The 21,436-nt window shown below is 38.6% G+C and overlaps 1 protein-coding gene across 12 annotated transcripts in view; it reads right to left on the bottom strand.

Annotated features, from left to right (window-relative positions):
• plce1 (phospholipase C, epsilon 1) overlaps positions 1–21,436 on the bottom strand; it is an 82,000-nt gene that overhangs the window by 42,529 nt on the left and 18,035 nt on the right. For all 12 annotated transcript variants that reach the window (XM_067487629.1, XM_067487633.1, XM_067487635.1 and 9 more), the window contains exon 5: positions 1,545–1,738. In XM_067487629.1, coding sequence (XP_067343730.1) covers positions 1,545–1,738 — 194 coding nt within the window. The remainder of the gene's footprint in view (positions 1–1,544; positions 1,739–21,436) is intronic.

Here is a 21,436-nt window from a genome sequence, read left to right as displayed (position 1 = left end):
AGAAAGCTTTCAAATCACTCATCTAACTACCTCCTCCATCCACCTTCCTCACTGCCGACGACTTTGCCTGCTTCTTTACTAATAAGGTGGAAGCCATCAGATTTCTACTCTAGATGATGACATCCTGCTAACATCTTCCAACACTGCATCACTCCCCTAATTTTCAACTCTGACTGAGGACGATGTATCCACCCTCCAACTGCTCTCTGAAACCGATAGCACTCAACTCTCAGACTTTCTTTCCCAGAACAACCTCCTCGATGTCAACCAGTCTGGCTTCAAGAGTGGTTACTCCAGAGAAACGGCACTCCAGATGGTCATGGAATCTCTGCAGGCTGCAAAAGCCACAGGTCAGTCTTCTGTCTTAATCGTACTCAACCCATCTGCAGCCTTTAACTATGTGAACCTTCAGATCCTCTTGTCTGACTTGGGCATCTCTGGATCAGCTCTTGTCTGGCTTCAGTCTTACTTGTCGGGACAAACCATCAAGGTATCCTGGCAGGGGCATGTTTCTAATTCTCATAGCCTTTCTACTAGAGTACTGCAGGGCTAAGTTCTTGGTCCTCTTCTTTTTCTCCATTTATACTACATCCCCGGATCTTCTCACATGGCTTTTCCTATCACTGCTATGCTGACGACACACAGCTCTTCCAGTCCGTTCCACCAGATGACTCCAATGTGTCATGTATTTCTGCCTGTCTCTGCAACATCTTTGCTTTGATGAGGGAAAGAGACATCTTTAGCTCGACCTCTCCAAGACTGAAGTTCTTGTCTTTCCAGCCAGACCTTTGACACAACACAACATCAGCATAAACACTGAATCTGTAGTGAGTCTGCAGTGAACCCCAGTAAGTTGGCCAGGAATCTGGGGGTATCATTGACACCCAACTGAGCTTTATAGCTGCCTGCATCAGGTTAAAAGCTCTCTTGCCGCTTGGTCAACTCAACAGCTCTTGCTTACTTCAACTCCCATATTCAGGTCTACAATCCCTACAGTTGACTGCGCTCTTCCAGCACCGCACAGAGGACACCAAGCAAAACTCTTCAGCTCAGTGATCCCACAATGGTGGATCAAGCCACCAAACTCTGCACGCTCAGCAAACTCATTCTCAATATTTAAAAAAACAGCACCTTCCTATGAACTTAAATCTATTAATTAAAAAAGAAACCACTTCCTTTCTGCTCTTTCGTGCACTTTAATCTCATTATATGTAAACACTTTTTCTGATGAGACTTTCTTTTGAGGTTTTCTCCTTGACTTAGATTTTTGCTTGCCTTGTACTTTACTTGTAAGTCGCTTTGGATAAAAGCATCTGCTAAGTAACTAAACAAAAATGTAAATCTAAAGGAGCCATGCAAGTTATATTGATGTCAATCTTTTCATCACATAAAAGACAAGGGCCAACAGGACAACTCTGCAAAAACAGAGCCTGTTGCAGTTATGTGGTCTTTGACTTAGCCATTAGGATCAATGGCGTAGTTTTTAAACAATAGGTTAAAAACTGTAGAATATTAGACAAAACTTAGTAATGCTGGCTACAAACCTGGGTGGATGAGAAAGATGACACCTCCTGGTATTAAGGCATGGGTTAAGATCAGGTCTGGGTGGGCTGGTGCCAACTGTGGGCAGTGGGCATTGAGACTCCCAAAGACATATACATCCAGGGCAAGACAGCAGGAGCTTTTTGGCCGGATGAATCAAGTTGAGTTTCTTTCTGTCCTCCACATATTTGGCAACCTGTGGAAGTCATTGGTAAAGTTACTGACAAAAATAAACTCATCAAAAGTGTACCATCAACTTTAAAACTACCACCTAAACGTATTCAATTGGGTTAGATCTCTTGACTCCAAGTAAAATGATAATCAATAGCGAAAGCTAATTGTTAATGACATTTTCACCCTACACCATCAGAATACATAGGTTGATATTAAAAACAACATATGCTTATATATGTAGTATTTATGTAAATAAATATCCTATTACTATAAAGTGCCCAGAGTTATAATTAATTAATGTTAATACATTGTAAAGTGGTCAATCACACTTCAACCTTCAAAGATCCATTAACAGAATGACACAAATGGAAAGGTTAACAAATAAAGCATCCTGACAAAAATTCACTCCATCCAGCACTTTTCTGACTAGTATATAACATTTAGAGGTCACAGTCATCAGCTCCTGTGCTCTGGTCATTCTCAGAAGCAATTTCCCCTTCACAGAACAGAAATCAAAGTGTGAAAAGAAATAATTACTAGAGAGAAATACCACTGAGACACATAAATGATGAGAAGAAAGGTTGGAAAGGGATCCAGACTGAAACAATCAAAGTGAAACAGACGTATGTAGGGATAATATTGAGAGGGAAACAAAGATGATTGGGGAGACATCAGACAAATGTAAACAGAGAAGAGTTTTACCTTGTTCTTAAAAAAGCTTTCTCTGCTTTCAGTTCTCAATCTTCTTGGAGCAAAATCCAATTTGCATAAACAGAAACACTTTCCCTAAATTATTGTTTTTTTCTTTGCCCTTGACTAAACTTGCAAACGAGCTCTTCTAACATGGATTTCTGAGAAAAGCCATTAAGGCAACGTTTTGTGGCAACATAAGTGGGCAATAATGCTTCAGCAGGGGTGGATGTTACAAAATTGGACAAAATCAATACAGATGACAGAGTATAGAATGAATACAATAGAAGTTGAGAAAATACAACTTTGGTGCAGTTGTCAGTGGCTGGCTACCAATATGGCCAGAAAGTCAGGAAGGAGGTAGGTGAAAGCTATCAACCTCAGTATGAATCTGTGTTCACAAAAGAGGTCTTGTTTTTATTAGGTGCATGTAGGCAGTGGCTGGACATAATATGCGCGCACACAAAAACACACTATCCTCTGGCAGCAAGTAGATTCTTTGTGGGATGGGTTTCCTGCATGGGGTGTAGGTCTAGCTGTTGTCAGATTTGAACCATCCCAAGGGAAGAAAAAAATAGCAGCCTGCACATTTATAGAGTGAAAGACCAATAGTGAAAGATGCAAAGACATACACACACACACACACACACACACACACACACAGACACATTATTTCTCAGTAACAAACCAATTATGTAAGACATACTGCACTGATCTGCATTACAACAACAAGTTTATTACTAAAAGCTAAACATTTGAACAACACTTATAGCTTGTAATTTCTTTCCTTGTCCAGAATATTCACTGCCTCCCATTTCTGGTAAAAGACCTCACTTTCTCTAGACTTTAAACTACTTTAGACTTTAAATCTACTACAATAATAATCTTCCACATTCAGTACAGAGCAAAAAGGGAAAAAAGCTTGTACTGGGTCATGCATACTGTTGCACTCATGCCTTTATTATTTACGCTGCATTTAGATGGGCAAGGCTTTATTTAATTAATACTGCGCTTTATGTTTCCCACTTATTAACGAACAAACAAAACACAGGCTTCATGGGTGGAGAAGTTTTTAGCCGTCTTACATTGCTTGAATATTTGAGCACTGATTATCAAAGCCAGAGAAATACCAGTGGAATAACTAAATATGAAAAGAACTAAACAACTAATGTGGCCTTATACGTTATTGTTTCTATAAACCAAAGTTGTTTTCAGTATTCCCATTTTGTTTAATTGTCTTGACTTGTATAGCCATATTCTTACTCTAATATCCTCTTAAACGTCCAACAGGCTAACTAGCGATAGTCACCGTTTGTGTAAAGTTTTAATAATTATTTAAATAATGATACATATTCAGTTAAAGTCAATTATAGCTGGGATGTTTAGTAGAATCGTTGGCGACTCCAACACTAATGAAATGTCTCCAGGGATTCACAGAGCCAGTTCTTCCCCCATTATGCTTTTTATTTCCTAATGTGAAAATATTTGAAAAGGATGAGCTTTCCTTAGGCTTTAAACGTTAACATCTATTAGAGATATTTAAACAAATGAACAAAAATGTCAATTTTCACAAATTCTACATCAGTCACTGTATAAAAGAATTTAAATTGTATTGACAGGCAGGAAGCAAGCACTATTTTCTTGTACCATTCTTGTCAAAGGTTTAAAAACACTCATAGACATGTAACCGCAATATTGGCTTTTTTTGTGGCTTGGTCAGATAATTGTACAAGATCAAACCTAAAGGATAAACATAAGAATTTGATGCACAGGGTGAAATTTAACAACTGGTTAAATCACTCTTATTAGGTTTTAGCTTTAGCAGACACTTTTGACTTCAAGCGGAACTCTGGTTTGACATTTGACCACACTTTAGCAGAACTGTTACAATGTTTGTTCAATAAAATTTGTCAGCTTTTATCAGTCTACGTCTTTCCACCTATGCTCTTTGTTGACTTCCATATTCTGAAGTAGTTCTTCATTATCCTATCCACCCTGTGCAATGCACTGGGTTCAAAGGCAACAAAACAACCTCAATAGGTTTACTATTGGGATTGAATGCCTCACTTTTACTCCTCCAAACAACTCATTTTGTCTAAACACCTCAGTTTTGTCTCATCTGACCAAAAATCTTTCCTCGATGATGGTTTTTTCTTTGTCCATTAGCCCAACAATAGTGGTGCTTTAAGGTGACAATTTTGGAGCAGGGGCCTCTTTTTTTGGACAGCAGCCTTTAAGTCTATGTCAAGGTAAAACTTTCTTAAATGTAGTCAGTGATACTGGCAGCAGTAACTAGTTCATAGCAGACCTGTGCCATGATGGCTCCTAGGTGGTTCCTGACTATCCACAATAATGACATCTAAGATGAGAGACAATATGAGTTTTCTTCCAGAACTTGGCAAAGTGGCTTCACCTCCCAATAACCTATATTTACATACAGTTTATTGAAGTGATGATCTTGGAATCTGCAGTGGGTTAAAAAAAAAAGACTTCTTAAGACATTCCTGACTTGCTGTCAAACAAAACCTTTTAATGTTTGCACAACTAAGCCACCAGCTGTAGTCAATCATGATCACTGACAGGAAGTTTAGAGACCTTGGGCTTGGAAAATTAATCAGCACCAGTGAATTAATGAGTGTATGTATATTACTGACCCTGTTTTAATTACAGCAAACCCAAAGAGAATTAAACCCTGAGCACCAATGTCTTGGGGTTTTCTTTTATTAAAATATGTTGTACAATCATTATGCCTCAGCAACAACAATTAAAAAAAACTGTTCAAAGAAAGTCTGTATGGCCATGAAATGTGAGTGTATTTAAATGTTTGACCACATCTATACATTAGGCATAGTGGTCAATAGTTGCATTTCAGTTCTATTACATAAGCAAAGCCCATTTAATATAAAATCCTATGTTCTTTCTAGTCAGCTAAAGCTGGTGTACTACTAATCTTACCACAAGTTAGCAGAACTATAAATGTAGCTATTACAAGTCAGTTGCCACTATACAGCCCTGTATCTCACGTTACACTGTGTGTATACACAGGAAATTCTAATGGCTTAAGCACAGTGAAGATGAATTATGACTTCTAAATTCACTTTCCAAATGCACTTTACAGAATATAGTCAAGACTATAAATATGTATACAGAGAACCCAAGTATTGCCCCTTGAGCAAACCCTAGGCAACAGTGGAGAGGAAAAACTCCCTTTAACGGAAGAAATATCCACCAGAACCAGGCTCAGGGTGGGTGGCCATCTGCCTTGACTGGTTGGGATTAGTGGAAAGTGGAGAGAGAAAAAAAAAAGAGCGACGAAATCAACAACAAAACATCGGGCAGGATGGTAGGACCAGTAGCTGCACACTGGCAAACACACAGCTAAAGGCAGTTGATCTGATTCAGGGCCTTGTTTTAAAAACTTACAATAGGTTATACTATTACCCATTACCAATATACTACCTCTATTTCAAAATTCTACCTTAAAATACCTTAATTTTAACTGTAGAAAGCTTGTAACATGATCCAAACTATGAAATTTGCATTTTGGGACATTTGTCACAAATGTAACTTAGCATCACATAGGTAATAACTAGTGCATGTGTGCTCCACATACCATACAGTTGTGCAATGAACATGTTTTCTTTTATCTGAAATATCCCACACACATTTTTTCCTATTCCTACTGCTGAAAATGTTGAAGCAACTGTTTGAGACCAAAGGATACGAGAGGGTTGTTTTCATGTGACGCTGTGATTTTCATATCAATACCAATCAGTCCACGTAAGCCACAGTTATGAATAAGATTGGCATTAAGTCCCATTAGTGTCCTGTTGGGTAATTTCTCTGCCTGGCAACAGCCATTCTGGGAAAAGATTACCAAGGGGAACTGTGGGGTACCACAGAAATCTACTGAACTTTGAGCTCGAATGCACACACACAAAGACAAATAAACATACTCATGCTAAAATGCAGACATGTAAACCCACTCTGACTCATACCCATGCCATATTTCTATGAGCATGCAGGACACTGGAGAGGCTGAAGCTGTTACCCTGTAACCCTACCTCTTACATCTTGACACCTTTACTTTGATGTCTCTGACCCATCACACACACACACACACAAACACACTCACATACTCCCACACTGACACAATTTCTCCATGCTAACACTGTCTCTTTCAATGACACACACATACCTCTTCAATTACTCTTTGAACATTCTCTAGTAGCCAGAAGTCCTGTGATACAATATGTCCCAGCTGTCTGTGCATATGTGCGTGCGTGTAGTGTAACCTCAGTCCCACGATTGCCATGTACTGTATGCACACACAAGCCCACAAAGTTTAATCTGGTAATATCGTGCAATTAAACACACAATTTCTCACATGGGATAAGAAAAAAATCGCTGCAACAGTACCATGCCACCTCCCTGACAAACCCTCCCACAAAACTGACATTCAACAGAAATACATAGTTTCAGAGGTAATCTACTTTTAGAGCATCATGGGGGGTTGAGGTTACCTAAGGTTATCGCAAGGTTAATGTTAAAAGAACTGTTATTTTGGTCTAGTCACTCAGAGAGAGCTCAGCATAGTTTGCCATAGGAATGAGTCCTTAAACCCGGAAAATGGTTAGCATTTTTGCACTTTCAATTCCCTCTTTCCAACGTCTATAGTCTTTTTCAAATGGGTTTTCCCATGATTACCAAGTATATCATTTGTAGAGCATGCAAGTGCATGCAACAGTGGGATAGATTATAGCATGAGATGAGATGATTTAAGATGATGCACTTGGGATGTAACTGTTTGTCACTGAAGGAGCTGCTCAGTGATGTCACTATCTCATACATGGGGTGAGATTCGTTCTTCAGCAAGGATGATAGCTTGCCTGCCATCCTCATTTCTCGCACGTCCTGCACTGTGTCCAGGGGCATCCCCAGGACTGAGATGGCCTTCCTGTTCACCTTATCCAGTCTCCTTCTGTCTGCTGTAGGGATGCTGCTGCAACAGCAGACTACACCATAAAACAAGGCCACCACAGAGTCAAAGAAGTTTTTCAGTAGTGCTCCTTGCACTCCAAAAGGCCTCAGCAGAAAGAGTCTGCTCTCTCCTTCCCTATAAAAGACACCTGTGTTATGTGTCCAGACCAGTTTATTGCTTAGGTAAACACCCAGGCATTTGTAAGAGTCGACTCTCTCAATATCCTTTCCCTGGATGTTTACTGGTGACAGTGAAGAGCGTGTGTGTCTGCAGAAGTCCACCACCAGCTCTTTAGTTTTCACTGCATTGATCTGGAGGCAGCTCGGCTGGCACTAGTCCACAAAGTCCTGGATCAGTTCTCTGTACTCTGTCATTTTCATCATCTGTGATCAGACTGGCGATGGCTAAGCTAAACATGAGGTCTGCAGTGTAGACTAAAAATCCTACCAAGTCTGATGCAAATGCATAAAGATAAAGGGTTCAGAACAGCATTGAAAAGCTGCACGATGTGAAATAATATAGAAAGTTGTATTTTTTTAGAGCAAGACAACTTGGAAATGGAATATACCGTTTTAAAATAATTGATTTATGTTTTTTAAAAGGTAATATCTAACTGCAATGGAACAAAACAAGCCCACATATGTGCTTTAAAATATTTTTTTGGTTGTTCTTTCGCCATTCTGTGAGTTCAGGGTCGCCAATGAATAAATTAATAACATAAAAATAAAAAAAAAAGAGACACACTCATGTACATACTCTTGGAATTATATTAATTTAAATGCTTTTGAAAGAATTTAGCTAAAAACTTGACAACATAGCAGGCAATCATAAAATTATCTCCAGCACATTCATTTTTCTGCTGAGCCAGAAGTTTTTTTTGGCAGAGCAGCAAGACCTAACTAAAACTCATTTTACAATATGCAGTCTCTTGACTGCATATTGTATATCACTGAAAGATTTAGGTGTGAGAAAGCTCCATATTCCTAAAATCCTTTGGACCATTTGGCCTGTGCATTTGCTTTAGTGTAGTAAAACTGAGCCGACAAACCAACCTGAGAGAAAAAGGGAGAAAATGTGTACCCTTCCCACCCAACACTACAGGCATATTTAAATCATCTGCACCTAGTTTGTTTGAAAACACTGAGTGCAAAGCTAGGTATGTTCAGCAGCTCTGGTATCTCACCCAGACATTCTAACCATACCCAAGCCTAAGACATAAACTGAGCACACCCAGACCTGCTAAAGAGACAGCCCATCACTCAGGTTAAACGTACAAATGTGTATAATTGTTTAGTTGTGTTTGCTACACACACATATACACAACTCAGTATCCCAGTTAGTCCTTATCCTGGTTTACATCATTAAGAAACCGACAACCTCTCTGCACTGTCCTGTTGTGCTTTTCTGCTGTTTCTGTCTTCACAAGGTAATGTTTGCTTTCTTGCAGCCTGAGCCATCTCACTGAGTGAGTGCTGTGCTTATTTGTGTGCACAAACTAAAAGCCAAAGAAGGTCTACAATGCTTTATGTAGTTTTGATAGTTTTCCTTATAGTCTGCTAGCAAGTCTAATTGTTTTTATTAGTTCTATAGTATTTCTTAGACTAGATGAGGCTGATGTATGAGTATTGCAAAGCAGTTCATTCCTAAACTCAAGCATGTACAGCACATATATGGAAGAACATAAGCCATGAACTGTACAGTCAAAGTTCACTACATATAAACGCCTCATTTTCTTTTGGAAAGTAACAAAATGGGTCAATTTCCCTCCTGATATTTTCTGACAAAATGTTGTTTTCCTGAGAGACTGAGCAGTGTCAACAACATTCAAAAGAAGAATTTGCAACACATCAACACATACAGTGAGTACTGGACTGAAAGCAACACCCACTGCATGAACATGAAAGAAATGGTTAAATGAAGGCAAAGAAGACAAACAGGAGATGCCTAAGGAACACAAGAAATAGTTCTACTGAAGTATGAATGTAGGACACAATATAAACTAAATTATACAACAGTTAGTTCCAACTAAGCAATTTGATTGGACAAGGGGCATTCCATGAGTACTGATACAGACTATATGGTCATCAGGAGAACGTCATTATGCCAGCGAATGGGCACAGGTGAGACACTTTATATAGAATTACACAGCGCATGATTGTTTATAATGTATTGTGCAACATATCTATAGCCCTATACGAAAACATGTTCGTATTGTGGGTCTGAAAGTTTGTTAAAAAAAATTATTGAAGATCATCCACTAAGAGCAGGAAAAGATGGAAACGTCGGCTCAAGCTGTTAACCTGCCAGATTCACACATATCACTGGCTATGATATCTTCAGCACTGCCTGTGGCCTTGTGCCTACGACCATATTAGTCGTGCTGATATTCAGTACAACAGCACTCTCTGTTGTGTGATAATGCTTAAATATAAGATCCCTTTTGTTATTACACTAAAAATAGTTACATTTGCTGTAAACTATAAACAAAAACCCCACTTGTGTGATACATAAATTGACATCAGTTCCTCAGTAGATTGACTATAAAGCGAACATTTGCAATGAAGTCTAATGTGTGTTAGTGTGGACCCAAATGTTTTTAAACAAGACCTTTCTACAGTATTCCCACCAGCTGGAACATTTTCTTTTTCTGTTCTCTGAAAAAAGCCGCCTGAAGAATGAATCATGTCAACTGGACTTCTTTCCTTCTTGGTTAGAAGGAAAACCAAGAAGGAAAGAAGACCAGTTGAAGTCCAGTCATCTGCACTATTTGAAATCAGCAACTTTCTAGGTTTCTAGGAAAATCACTGATATTATTCATCTAAAATTGGCAAACATGGAGAGAAGGATGCGGGGTACATTAGATAATGAGGGGGTTAAGAAAAAGAATTATGAGAACTACTGGCAGAAGTTAAGAAAAGTAATTAACAGGTTTGAGGTTTGAGGAAGGTTTGTTTAAACTGAGGTTCAGTAGACTGTGGGAAGAGAATAGAAGAAAGTGACAGAATAGATAAAAAAAAAGCACAAGGGAGAGAAGAGAGGCCATGACAAAAGCCAGTGCAGCAGGAGAGACAAAAAAAAAAAAAACACAGGAGTGCACAACAGAGGAAATTGAAAGGGAGGCCAAGGGTGACTTGAATCATAACGCCCTGTTGAATTTCACAAGGAGCTGTCCCACCAAAGATCCAAGAGCTGGGCCCACCTCCTGAGCACTGCCTCACACCATTAACAAGCTTTGGGAATTATTGTGTGTGTGTGTGTGTGTGTGTGTGTGTGTGTGTGTGTGTGTGTGTGTGTGTGTGTGTGTGTGTGTGTGTGTGTGTGTGTGTGTGTGTGTGTGTGTGTGTAAATGACTTACTGCTTTTACAGTAAGCAAGTGAGAAAAAAAGCCGATAAAGTTCAACAGAAAAGACAGTTACAGGAAGGAACCAAATAATCTAATTTGTAGAGAGTGAACAGGCAGTAGAAAGGAACTGATTTGTAGTACTTGGTCACAGTTATGAGATGTGAGGTCACATTGTCAGCAGATAATATTGTGCTTTGTGTTACACATGCAAATATTGTATTAATATTAAATAGGCATTGGTTTTATTGTTATCTTAATAACAAAAAATTAGGATTTCAGATGGGTTTAAGAATATAGTCAGGCTCTAGCAAACTTACATAAACTCATTTTTCATAGCTTTGGTAATAAGTTATGATAACATGTTGCTCACCAGCTGGACCACATTGATTTAAGAGAGGTGGACAACAAACAGAGATTGATTAAGTACAGCAGCATGAGACCTTGCAACTCGTTATTACAGAATAAAACGGATATCATTAAAATCATCATTAAAAACAATCACAGGTTTTAGTTTCCAATGTAGAAACAAAACCATAAAAAAAAAAAATAAAGGCTGATCCAGGAAAGCCAAGAAGGGTTATTCTTGCATGTATGAATGAGACAATGGAGTTAGGTTGAAATAAGAAGACATAAAAGAATGATAAAATTCCAGAAAAAAGGGGAGAGTCAGACAGGAAAAAACAGCAGGGTCATCGCGAGGCCCAAACCAACCTGGAACCCATTACCCACAGCACCCAGTGGGACCCCTCCACACCACCACACTCCCTCACTGTACAGTTCTCATGATGTCATACTACAGCAAGCCGCTACACTCTCATACATAACAGCACACAGCCCTGTTCAGACAGCCAGAGATAAGCCTGATGAATGCTTTTCACTTATGAAGGTTAGGAACATATGTAAAAGAACTCCTGGTACTACAAGTTATGGTAGCATGAATATTTTTACTAGTGAATGTATTCACAATACAAAGAACGTTTTCCTGCTTTCTGTTACCTTATACTCTATTTTTATATATGTATAACTAGTATGTTAAGTTTTGATGTGAATCATCTGAACTGCTCACACACCTTTTGTTGGTCTTCCTTCTTAAAGTAATATTACATTTATAAATATATCCAAACATATTTTTTTCCCCCCTTTCCATTTGATCATGATAAAAAAGAAGTGCAATACGTTGCCGTTTGAGAAATCTTGGTCAAATAAAAGCTTATAAGTTCAAACAGTTTGCAACACTGTTAAATACTGTTTATGCAGGAACATATAATAAGTAAGTAGATTTGCAATTGTGTTCATTTAATAGTGATCACAGTGAAATGTTAATCTTAAAAATGTTCTTTGAGTCGCAAAACACAATAAATGACAAGATGCTTAAAGCTAAAAGTTATATCTTTAAGTACTGCAAGAACTCATATTTAGTAAACAGAACAGTAGTAAACAGTTTACTTACTGTAGCACAGGAAATGCTGATTTATCAGACAGGAGAAAAACCATCAAGCTCTAATCCCTCTTAGTACACTTACAGAAGTAAGAGAAGAGGCTTGAGTGAAGCAGAGAATGACTGTGACATGGGGGGAGGGGGGGGGGAGAGAGAGAGAGAGAGAGAGAGAGAGAGAGAGAGAGAGAGAGAGAGAGAGAGAGAGAGAGAGAGAGAGAGAGAGAGAGAGAGAGAATATGACAGACTGAAAGAGAGACAGAGAGAGACAGAAAGAGAGACAGACAGACAAACTGAGACAGAGAGACAAACTGAGACAGAGAGACAGAAAGAGAGACAGGGAGAGAAAGAGAGAGACAGAGAGAGACACAGCACTACATCAGTAAAGAACATAACAGAGGAGGAGAAAGGGAGAGAGAGAGAAAAATGGCAAGGAAAGAGACAGAAGTGAGTGAAAAAAAGGGTGCAGGGAAAGGACAAAGGCTCAGATCTCTGCAGAGGGTACCCCCATATTAGGTTAAGAGGCAATGGGCCCATTACAACCTAACAACAAGAGGGAAGATTTTATCATAGAGCACACTTTAAACACACAATGAATGAGGAGACACTGGTATACTATGTTTCAATCCATACCCCTCTAGGAGCCTGTTGCATGTGTAAACAATGTCTGACATAACTTAAATAAACCCTTTGAGTTTTGATTAGGATCTATTATAGAGATCCTGAAAAGCAGCCATTGAAGCACTTTTTAAATGCAGCAGTCAGTCAAACTTGCCTACTCCCAAAGTGATCCAAGTTTCTACCAGAGGCAATACATTCTAATTGTTTAAGTTAATCAAAGCCAAGAAGGGCTTTTTATTTTTAATATAATAAGATAACTTGTGCCTTCTGGATTTGGTCAGTTTCATCTTTCAAGTCTTAATGTATTAAACTGTGCAGTAACTTATGATACTATATAAAATGTTATACTTTCTATTAAAAAGAATGCGATGATAAACCATGACGTGAATTATGTTGTATTCAAATATATCACGAATCATTTTCTTCGTTTCTTCTCTCTGTTCCACTTAAAGCAACGCTGAAGAAAACTTAAATAACATCACAAATAAGTATGCTACATTCTTCAGTGATAAAGGTTTGTACTGAAAGCTCTTGAAAAATCAGATAAGTGAACCTTTGCTTGACCTAAGTTTTCTCAAACTAATGAAAAGGCCAAATGGAGCCATTCAACCAACAGACACTGAAATACAGTCACTTGATCCCCGTTAGTAGCTTTGCTTTTCTATGGGAACCTCTAATTAAAACCAATGTTGCAAGCTATTCTATATAAGCCAGAACACCTAAAGGCAACCAACCAAGACCGAGCCAATAGGCCTTACAATAAAATATAGACAAACATTGTACCTAACCAACAGTACCACCAGTGTTTATCTCAGTTCAAACATTTGACATTGTGACTTTTTCACATTGCATTTTAGTACTGACGTATCTCCATAGAAAGTAAACTGTTGGTAAAAGCAAAGGCCCTGCTAACTTCTTCTCCAATTGGTAAATGCCTGACACATGGACAAACCTATAATCACAGCAGTCACAGGTCTAAATGAATACAGTATGTCCTATTGAATCTGCCTAATCAAGTGGAAAAATAATCTGTTTCTTGCCCAGTGGACATCAAAGTGGTTTTCAGAACAAAACAAGCAGCTGGCCTGCCCTTAGCCTTTGCTTTGCATTTCTTTGATCAATACTAAGCTAATGAGACTAGCCTCCTGAACCCATAATGAGCAGTCAGGCACATGTATTAAATGTAGTATAATACAACAACTGCCTTAAGGAGGCACAAAGTCCATGAATTGTTGTTTTGTTACAGTATCTGACTGTGCACAGTTTTCAAACTATGGACATAGACCTCAATCTTTTATAACTATATGTTGAGTGGTTTATTACAAAATATTACTTATTGGAAAACAAAATATTTGCAAGGCTCATACTTAAAAATTGCAGATGCTCAGTTTGTTTCAAAAAGTGTACTGCCCTCTGGTGGACATGTAAATCTGAAAACTAAAGCAAATAAGTACTGCATTTCTCTAGTAAAATGAAAGCACATGAAGGCTTACTGCTATTACCTGGAAGTTTGTTGTCCCTCTCTAAATGGTAGAAAGTCTATTTTTATTTCCTAAAAAAAAAAAGCTAACAATTGAAAAGGAAACAACTTAAAGCTGGAATGATTAGCTGATGAACAGTTGATGTACAACGTCAATTCAAAAAAGTGTGAACGATGTGTAAAACGTAAATAAAAACAGAATGCAATATTTTGCGAATCTCATCAACCCTAATTTCATTTCAAAATTCTAGCTGCTCAACAGTCCTGGGCTTTTGTTGCTGGATTTTTCATTTTATGATGTGCCAAATGTTTTCTATTGGTGAATGGTCTGGACTGCAGGCAGGACAGTTTAGCACCTTGACTATTCTCCTGCGACGCCATGCTGTTGTGATGGATGTAGAATGTGGGTTAGCATGATCTTGCCGAAATATGCAAGGCCTGTCTGTGTAAGCTGTCCACATCATCACTAATGTGCCCCCATACCACGAGAGATGTAGGCTTTTGAACTGTCCGTCGATAACAAACTGGATGGTCCCTCTCCTCTATAGTCCACAGGGCACGGCATCCATGGTTTCCAAAAAGAATTTAAAATTTTGATTAATCTGACTACTGAACAGTTTCTGCCTCAGACCATTTTAAATGACCTTTGGTCCAGAGAACGCTGCCACATTTCTGGATCATGTTCACATATAGCTTTTTCTTTGCATGATACAGCTTTAGCTTACATCTGTGGGTTGCACAGTGAACTGTGTTCACAAACAGTGATTTCTGGAAGTGTTCCTGAGCCCATGCAGTGATGTCCAGTAGGGAATCATGCCCGTTTTTTTATGCAATGCCACCTAAGGGACCAAAGATCACACGGATTCAGCTTTGACTGACTTTGGCCTTGTCCCTTGCTCAGAGATTCCTCCTGATTCTCTGAATATTTTGATGATACCAACATGCATGCTGTAGATGGTGGGATCTTCAAACTCTTCAAAGGCAATTTTACATTGAGGAACACATTTCTGATTTCGCAGATTGGTTATACCCATTTGTACATTTGAGAGGCTCTGCCTCTCGAAAATGCTCCTCTTATAACCCTCAAGTTACTGACCTGTTGCCAATTAACCCAATAAGTTGTCAAATGCTTTTTCATTAGTTATTTCATTTACAGCAATTACTTTGAGCCTTTTGTTGCTCCTGTTTTAACTTTTGAGATGTGTTACTGCTATCAAATTCAAAATAAGTTCATATTTTAGATTAAATGTTAAAATATATCTGTTACCTCTGATATGTTGTTTATGATCTATTGTGAATAAAGAATGGGTTGATGAGATTTGCGAATCATTACATTCTGTTTTTATTTATGTTTTACACATCATACCAGCATTTTTTAATTGGGGCTGTAGATACTGTACTATTTAAGCAAAACTGCCAAACTGAAAATTATCGATTGGACAGAATGGTGGGAGAAGATTCCCAATTCAAATCTCAGGTTTGCATGATCTCCCAATATGCATTTCTTCCCATAGTCCAAAGACATGCACACGTTAGATTATTTGGTGACTCCAAATCGATTTAAGAAGTTAATTTGAGTCTGTCTCTGTATGTCTTCGTGTCAGCCCTGAGATAGACTGGTACCTCTTCAGGTTGTAACCCCCCATAAACCCAAAGACTGCCTGGAATGGCTCTAGCACACCACCCTTAAAAAGGATAAGCAAAAAATTATCACTTTTTTCATTTAATAAATGTTGGACAGAATGCTCATCACAATTTCTGACAGCCTTAAATAGTAACTTAAATTGCCTGTTTTGACCAACCAAGAGTCAAATATGAAATATATTCTAGCACCACAAAATATGCAAATGCTTACATTTGACATATCTTTTTTTTTCCAGTAAGCTAAAGCATTAGGTGAGTAATTGTTTCAGGACCCAGCAAATGTGAGTCAAGGATCAAAAGATTGACAAGATTATAATTGTCCATTAGATGGCACCAAAGACTGGCTCTTCACATCACTGCTCATAGCCATTAAAATCAGTTCTCTCACTTTACAAAAGAATTTTAGAAAAATCTAATTTTTTCATGGCATCACCTTTGACCCTTCTTTTAATTCTGCACAAAAATACAGAAAATGCTATTTAAAACTGTTACTGTACAACATTCTGCAAGCTTCAGTGTTTATTTTTGACTCATATTGTATCTGATTAAGGGGTGGTGGCCATTTCATGTCAATTGTGTTATTTCTTAAGTAACAACAGTACTGTCAATGCACTCATTCAATTCATTTTTGGGGTTACTACTGGTCCCTTTACACCCAAATGTTCTTTTTGAAAGCAAACAGTGTTAGTGGTGTAAATGGATTCTCTTTAATATTAAAATGTGATAATTTCACAATAGGAAACAGTGTGACACACAAAGCAGCCATGTAGTTATTACAGATGTCACATGACGATGATGAAACAGGGAGAGGTCAAAAGAACAAAATGATAGAGTGAGTCAGGCTAGGAAGTATTTGTGTGTAATTATTTATATTTTACATACTGTATGTAGTCTAAAGAGTGTATTTTGTAAAATTGAAATACAGAATAATGTAATACTGAAGAGAAGTGTGTGCGCGTTTGTGTTTACACACTACATTGAACTCAGAGTGTCAAAATGCTCCAGTGTTTATTTGTGTGCCATGTCCTGACCCATAGTTTAAACACCCCAACCCTGGATATCTGTAGGGAAGGTTTCTGGAGCAGTGCAGATTTCACACACTGAGAGCCCCAAGCAAACTATCTAACACACACACACACACACACACACACACACACACACACACACACACACACACACACACACACACACACACACACACACACACACACACACACACACACACACACACACACACACACACACACACACACACACACACACACACACACACACACACACACACACACACACACACACACACACACACACACACACACACACACACACACACACACACACACACACACACACACACACACACACACACACACACACACACACACACACACACACTAATCCCATGAAGCAAAAAGACACCAACATGCACCTTTGACACTCTTATATCACTTCACAATAGCAAACACATTGTGTGCTATTGTGTATCATGATTAATAAAAAAGAAAATGGGGAGCTGAGAATGGAGTATAACCATGTTTAAAAAGAAGAGGTCAAATTGTTGAACATACAGTCATTGTGAAAAACAGTACTCCTTACAAAAGTATGCTAGACATTTACTGTCCTATCCCTTTTTCTGACAAAACTAGAGTGTGTCCACACACACAAACACACACACACACACACTCTCTCTAATCTCTGACTAAGCCGCAAAACCCAGCTGAGTGAGAAAGTGGTCGGCTCTGCACATTCCTTTGTAGTGGTACAACACACAGAGAGAACATAAGAGTGATAGACACAAGGTTAAAAAAAAATGTGACATGCATGGAAGGTAAGCATATGAGAGAGTATGAACAGGGATGGGCCGGTCATAATCAAGAACTGATCCTGTTGGAATTCTTTTTACTTGTTTGACGTTTTTGATAGATTTTGTTCTGTAAAAATTATTTTGTTGGTGTTTGATTTTTTTCAGTCTATTAATTAGATGTTAAATTAGCTTTTTATAGCTGAATGACTAAATTGAAGTTTGAATCCTTGGCAAAATAAATAAATAAATAAATAATATCTGAGAGAACACACAAGCTTTATTAATCAACTTCATGTACAAAGATGAAACTTGTTATTGATGCATCCTACATGACCAATTAACCTAACATGCATGTCTTTGGACTGGGGGGGAACCAAGACTAGCATGAGGGAAACCACACAGCCACAGGGAGCACCTGCAAACTGCACACAGAAAGGCCAGTCAGTCGGGGATATGAACCCGCTACCTGTGTGGCAGCAGAACTAAACACTCACACAGATTACCGGCACCATAGTTGATCAAAAGATCATTTAGTGGATTAATCCACAATAAAAAAACCTATTGTTAGCTGCAGCGGAACTTCTAGTTAATCTGCCTGGAGTCTGAGTTTGTCAGATTGACGGCTGGTTTGTCATCATACTCTTTTTGAGTATGATGGTACAAGCTTAGCACACGGATTTATGGGCTGTGTAAAGCCATTTTCACATCTCTCCAGAGATGTTTAATCGGGTTCATCTCCGGGCTCTGTCTGGGCCACTCAAGTACATTATCAAAGTTGTCCCGTAGCCACTGCATTGTTATCTTGGCTGTGTGCTTAGGCTCGTTGCCCTGTTGAAAGATGAACTATTGCCCCAGTCTGAGGTCCAGAGCGCTCTGGAACAGGTTTTCATCAAGGATGTCTCTGTACATTGCTGCATTCATCTTTCCCTCGATCCTGACTAGTCTCCCAGTTCCTGCCGCTGAATAAAAATCCCAACAGCATGATGCTGCAACCATTATGCTTTACTGTAGGGATGGCCAGGTGGTGATTGGTGCCTGGTTCCCTCCAGACATGATGCATGGAATTAAGGCCAAATAGTTCAATCTTTGTTTCGTCAGACCAGAGAATTCCGTTTGTCATGCTCTGAGAGTCCTTCAGGTGCCTTTTGGCAAACTCCACGTGCAGTGTCATGTGTCTGTTACTGAGGATTGGTTTCTATCTGGCCACTCTACCCTAAAGGCCTGAATGGTGGAGTGCTACAGAGATTGTTGTTCTTCTGGAAGTTTATCTTCGTGCCACACAGAAATGCTGGATCTTTTTCAGGGTGACCATCGGGTTCTTTGTCACCTCCCTGACTAAAGCCCTTCTCTCTCTCGATCGCTCAGTTTGGCCGGGCAGCCCACCCTAGGAAGAGTCGCGGTGGTTCCAAACTTCTTCCATATATGGATGGTTGAGGCCACTGTGCTCATTGGGACCTTCAATGCTGCAGAAAATGTTCTGTACTTTTCCCCAGATCTGTGCCTCAATACGATCCTGTCTCAGAGATCTACAGACAATTTCCTTGGACTTCATGGCTTGGTTTGTGCTTTGAAATGCACTGTTAATTGCGGGACCTCATAGACACAGGTGTATGCTTTTCCAAATCATGTCCAATCAACTGAATTTCCCACAGTTGGACTCCATTCAAGTTGTAGAAACATCCCAAGGATGATCAGTGGGAACAGGATGCACCAGAGCTCAATTTTGAGGGTCATGAATTTGTATTTTATTTGTAATAAATTTGCAAAGATTTGAAACAAACTTCTTTCATGTTGTCATTATGGGGTATTGTTTGTAGAATTTTAAGGAAAATAATGAGTTTGATCCATTTTGGAATAAGACTGTAACATAACAAAATGTGTCAAAAGGTAAGCGCTGGAAATGCTTTCTGCTTTCTTTCTGTAACAGCAGGTATCCTGCAACACACTGAGAAGTGTTACTCAATCCCAACTCCCTTTACAAAAATATACATGCTCAGCCCAAAAAGTAGCAACTGTATGAAACCAGTTATTCATTTCTAACCAGTTCAATCTGTGACTGTAAATGCAATGTCAAATTTTTTAGTAGCCCTATCATAATTAAGGGTTCAACACTGTGTCTGTGTGGGTTCCTGCACATAAATTCTTAGTGACTTTGGGACATCAAAAGTTTTTTTATATCTCACTGGTGCTGTTCAAGTGAGATATATTTTACAAGCACTGATTTTTCCATAGGTCTCTCCCTGTATATTAATCATATTGTTTGGGAGAGGTCAGGTAACATTTACTGACTTAAAATACCTAAATCCCAAAGCTAGACACCATCTATCAGCACAGTAATTTAACTTGTCCCAAGTGAAATAGTGAGTGAAAACAAATATGAGTCATGTTTTCACTCACTATTAGATGGTTCATATACAGTATAAAAAAAATACATTTAAAAAATAGAGCAATCACCTTAGCTATTGCGACAATAGTCTATAGTGATGTCGACAGCAACAACAATCTGAAGAGACACTAAGATTTCAATTTCAGGACAAATAACACACCAGCTTCTTCAGAAGACAGTGCTAAGGGCTATCTTGCTTCTAGTATCTAAAGAGCAATCAGATATTTGTATTTAACTTTATAAACTAAAAAGAGTACCACTTTGGAGAGTACTGTAGGCTGATAAATTATGGCAAAATTCATAATTGCAATTATTTCTGTCCAAATTGAGATTGTGATTATATAATGCCATTATCCAAGGTCTTTGAAAAATAGCAGTTATTTATCTTTTAACAGTGATTTTTTTTAAGCAGTTTATAATTAAACTGAAAGATTGGCAAGAATTATAAAATAAATGCTCACATTAAAAAAAAAAAGGTATTCTCTGCACGTCATCCTTAAATATGCAGCTGGCTCAGGTGCTTCTCAGATCTGGGACAACATATATTATCAAAAAAGGAAATGTCTGGGGCACACTGATATACAGTCAGGTTCATAAATATTGAAACAATGATAAGGTTTTTGGCATTTGGCCTCTGTATACCACCACATTGAATTTGAAATGAAACACTCAGGATGTGAACAAAGTCAAGACTTCCAGCAAGATTGAAGGGGTTTTAAAACGTGTGGCGTTAATCATTGAGAAATTACAGCCATTTACAAACACATGTATCAATTTTTGGTGGCTCATTAATAATGTATCAAATGGCTAATAAGCAATTGCATGGACAGGTGTAGCCTGTTCCATTGTTACTTCATGACTAAGCAAACAGATAGAAGGCCTAGAGGCAGTATCCAAGTGAAGGAGGCCATCATTAGGCCGAAAAAGATTCATAAATCATAAAGCTTTTTACATCTACATAGAAACATTTTTGCTCATTTTTATTTGGAAATAGCTCAAGCTCAGTGAGATTGGATGGAGAGCATCTGTGAACAGCAATTTTCAAATCTTGCCACAGATCTGTAGTTGGATTTAGGTCTCGACTTTGACTGGGCCATTGTAACATGAATATGCTTTGATGTAAACCATTCCATTGTTGCTCTGGCTGTAAGTTTATGGTTGTTGTCCTGCTGGAAGGTGAATCTCCTCCCTAGTCTCAAGTCTTATGCAGACTCACAGGTTTTCTTCTAAGATTGCCCTGTTTTTGGCTCCATCCATATGCCCATCAACTCTGACCAGCTTCACTGTCCCTGCTGAAGAAAAGCATCCCCACAACAAGATGCTGCCACCACCAGTT

This window comes from Channa argus, chromosome 20 (genome assembly GCF_033026475.1).
Source record: "Channa argus isolate prfri chromosome 20, Channa argus male v1.0, whole genome shotgun sequence".
NCBI lineage: Eukaryota > Metazoa > Chordata > Actinopteri > Anabantiformes > Channidae > Channa > Channa argus.
This window is presented reverse-complemented; position numbering and strand designations above follow the sequence as displayed.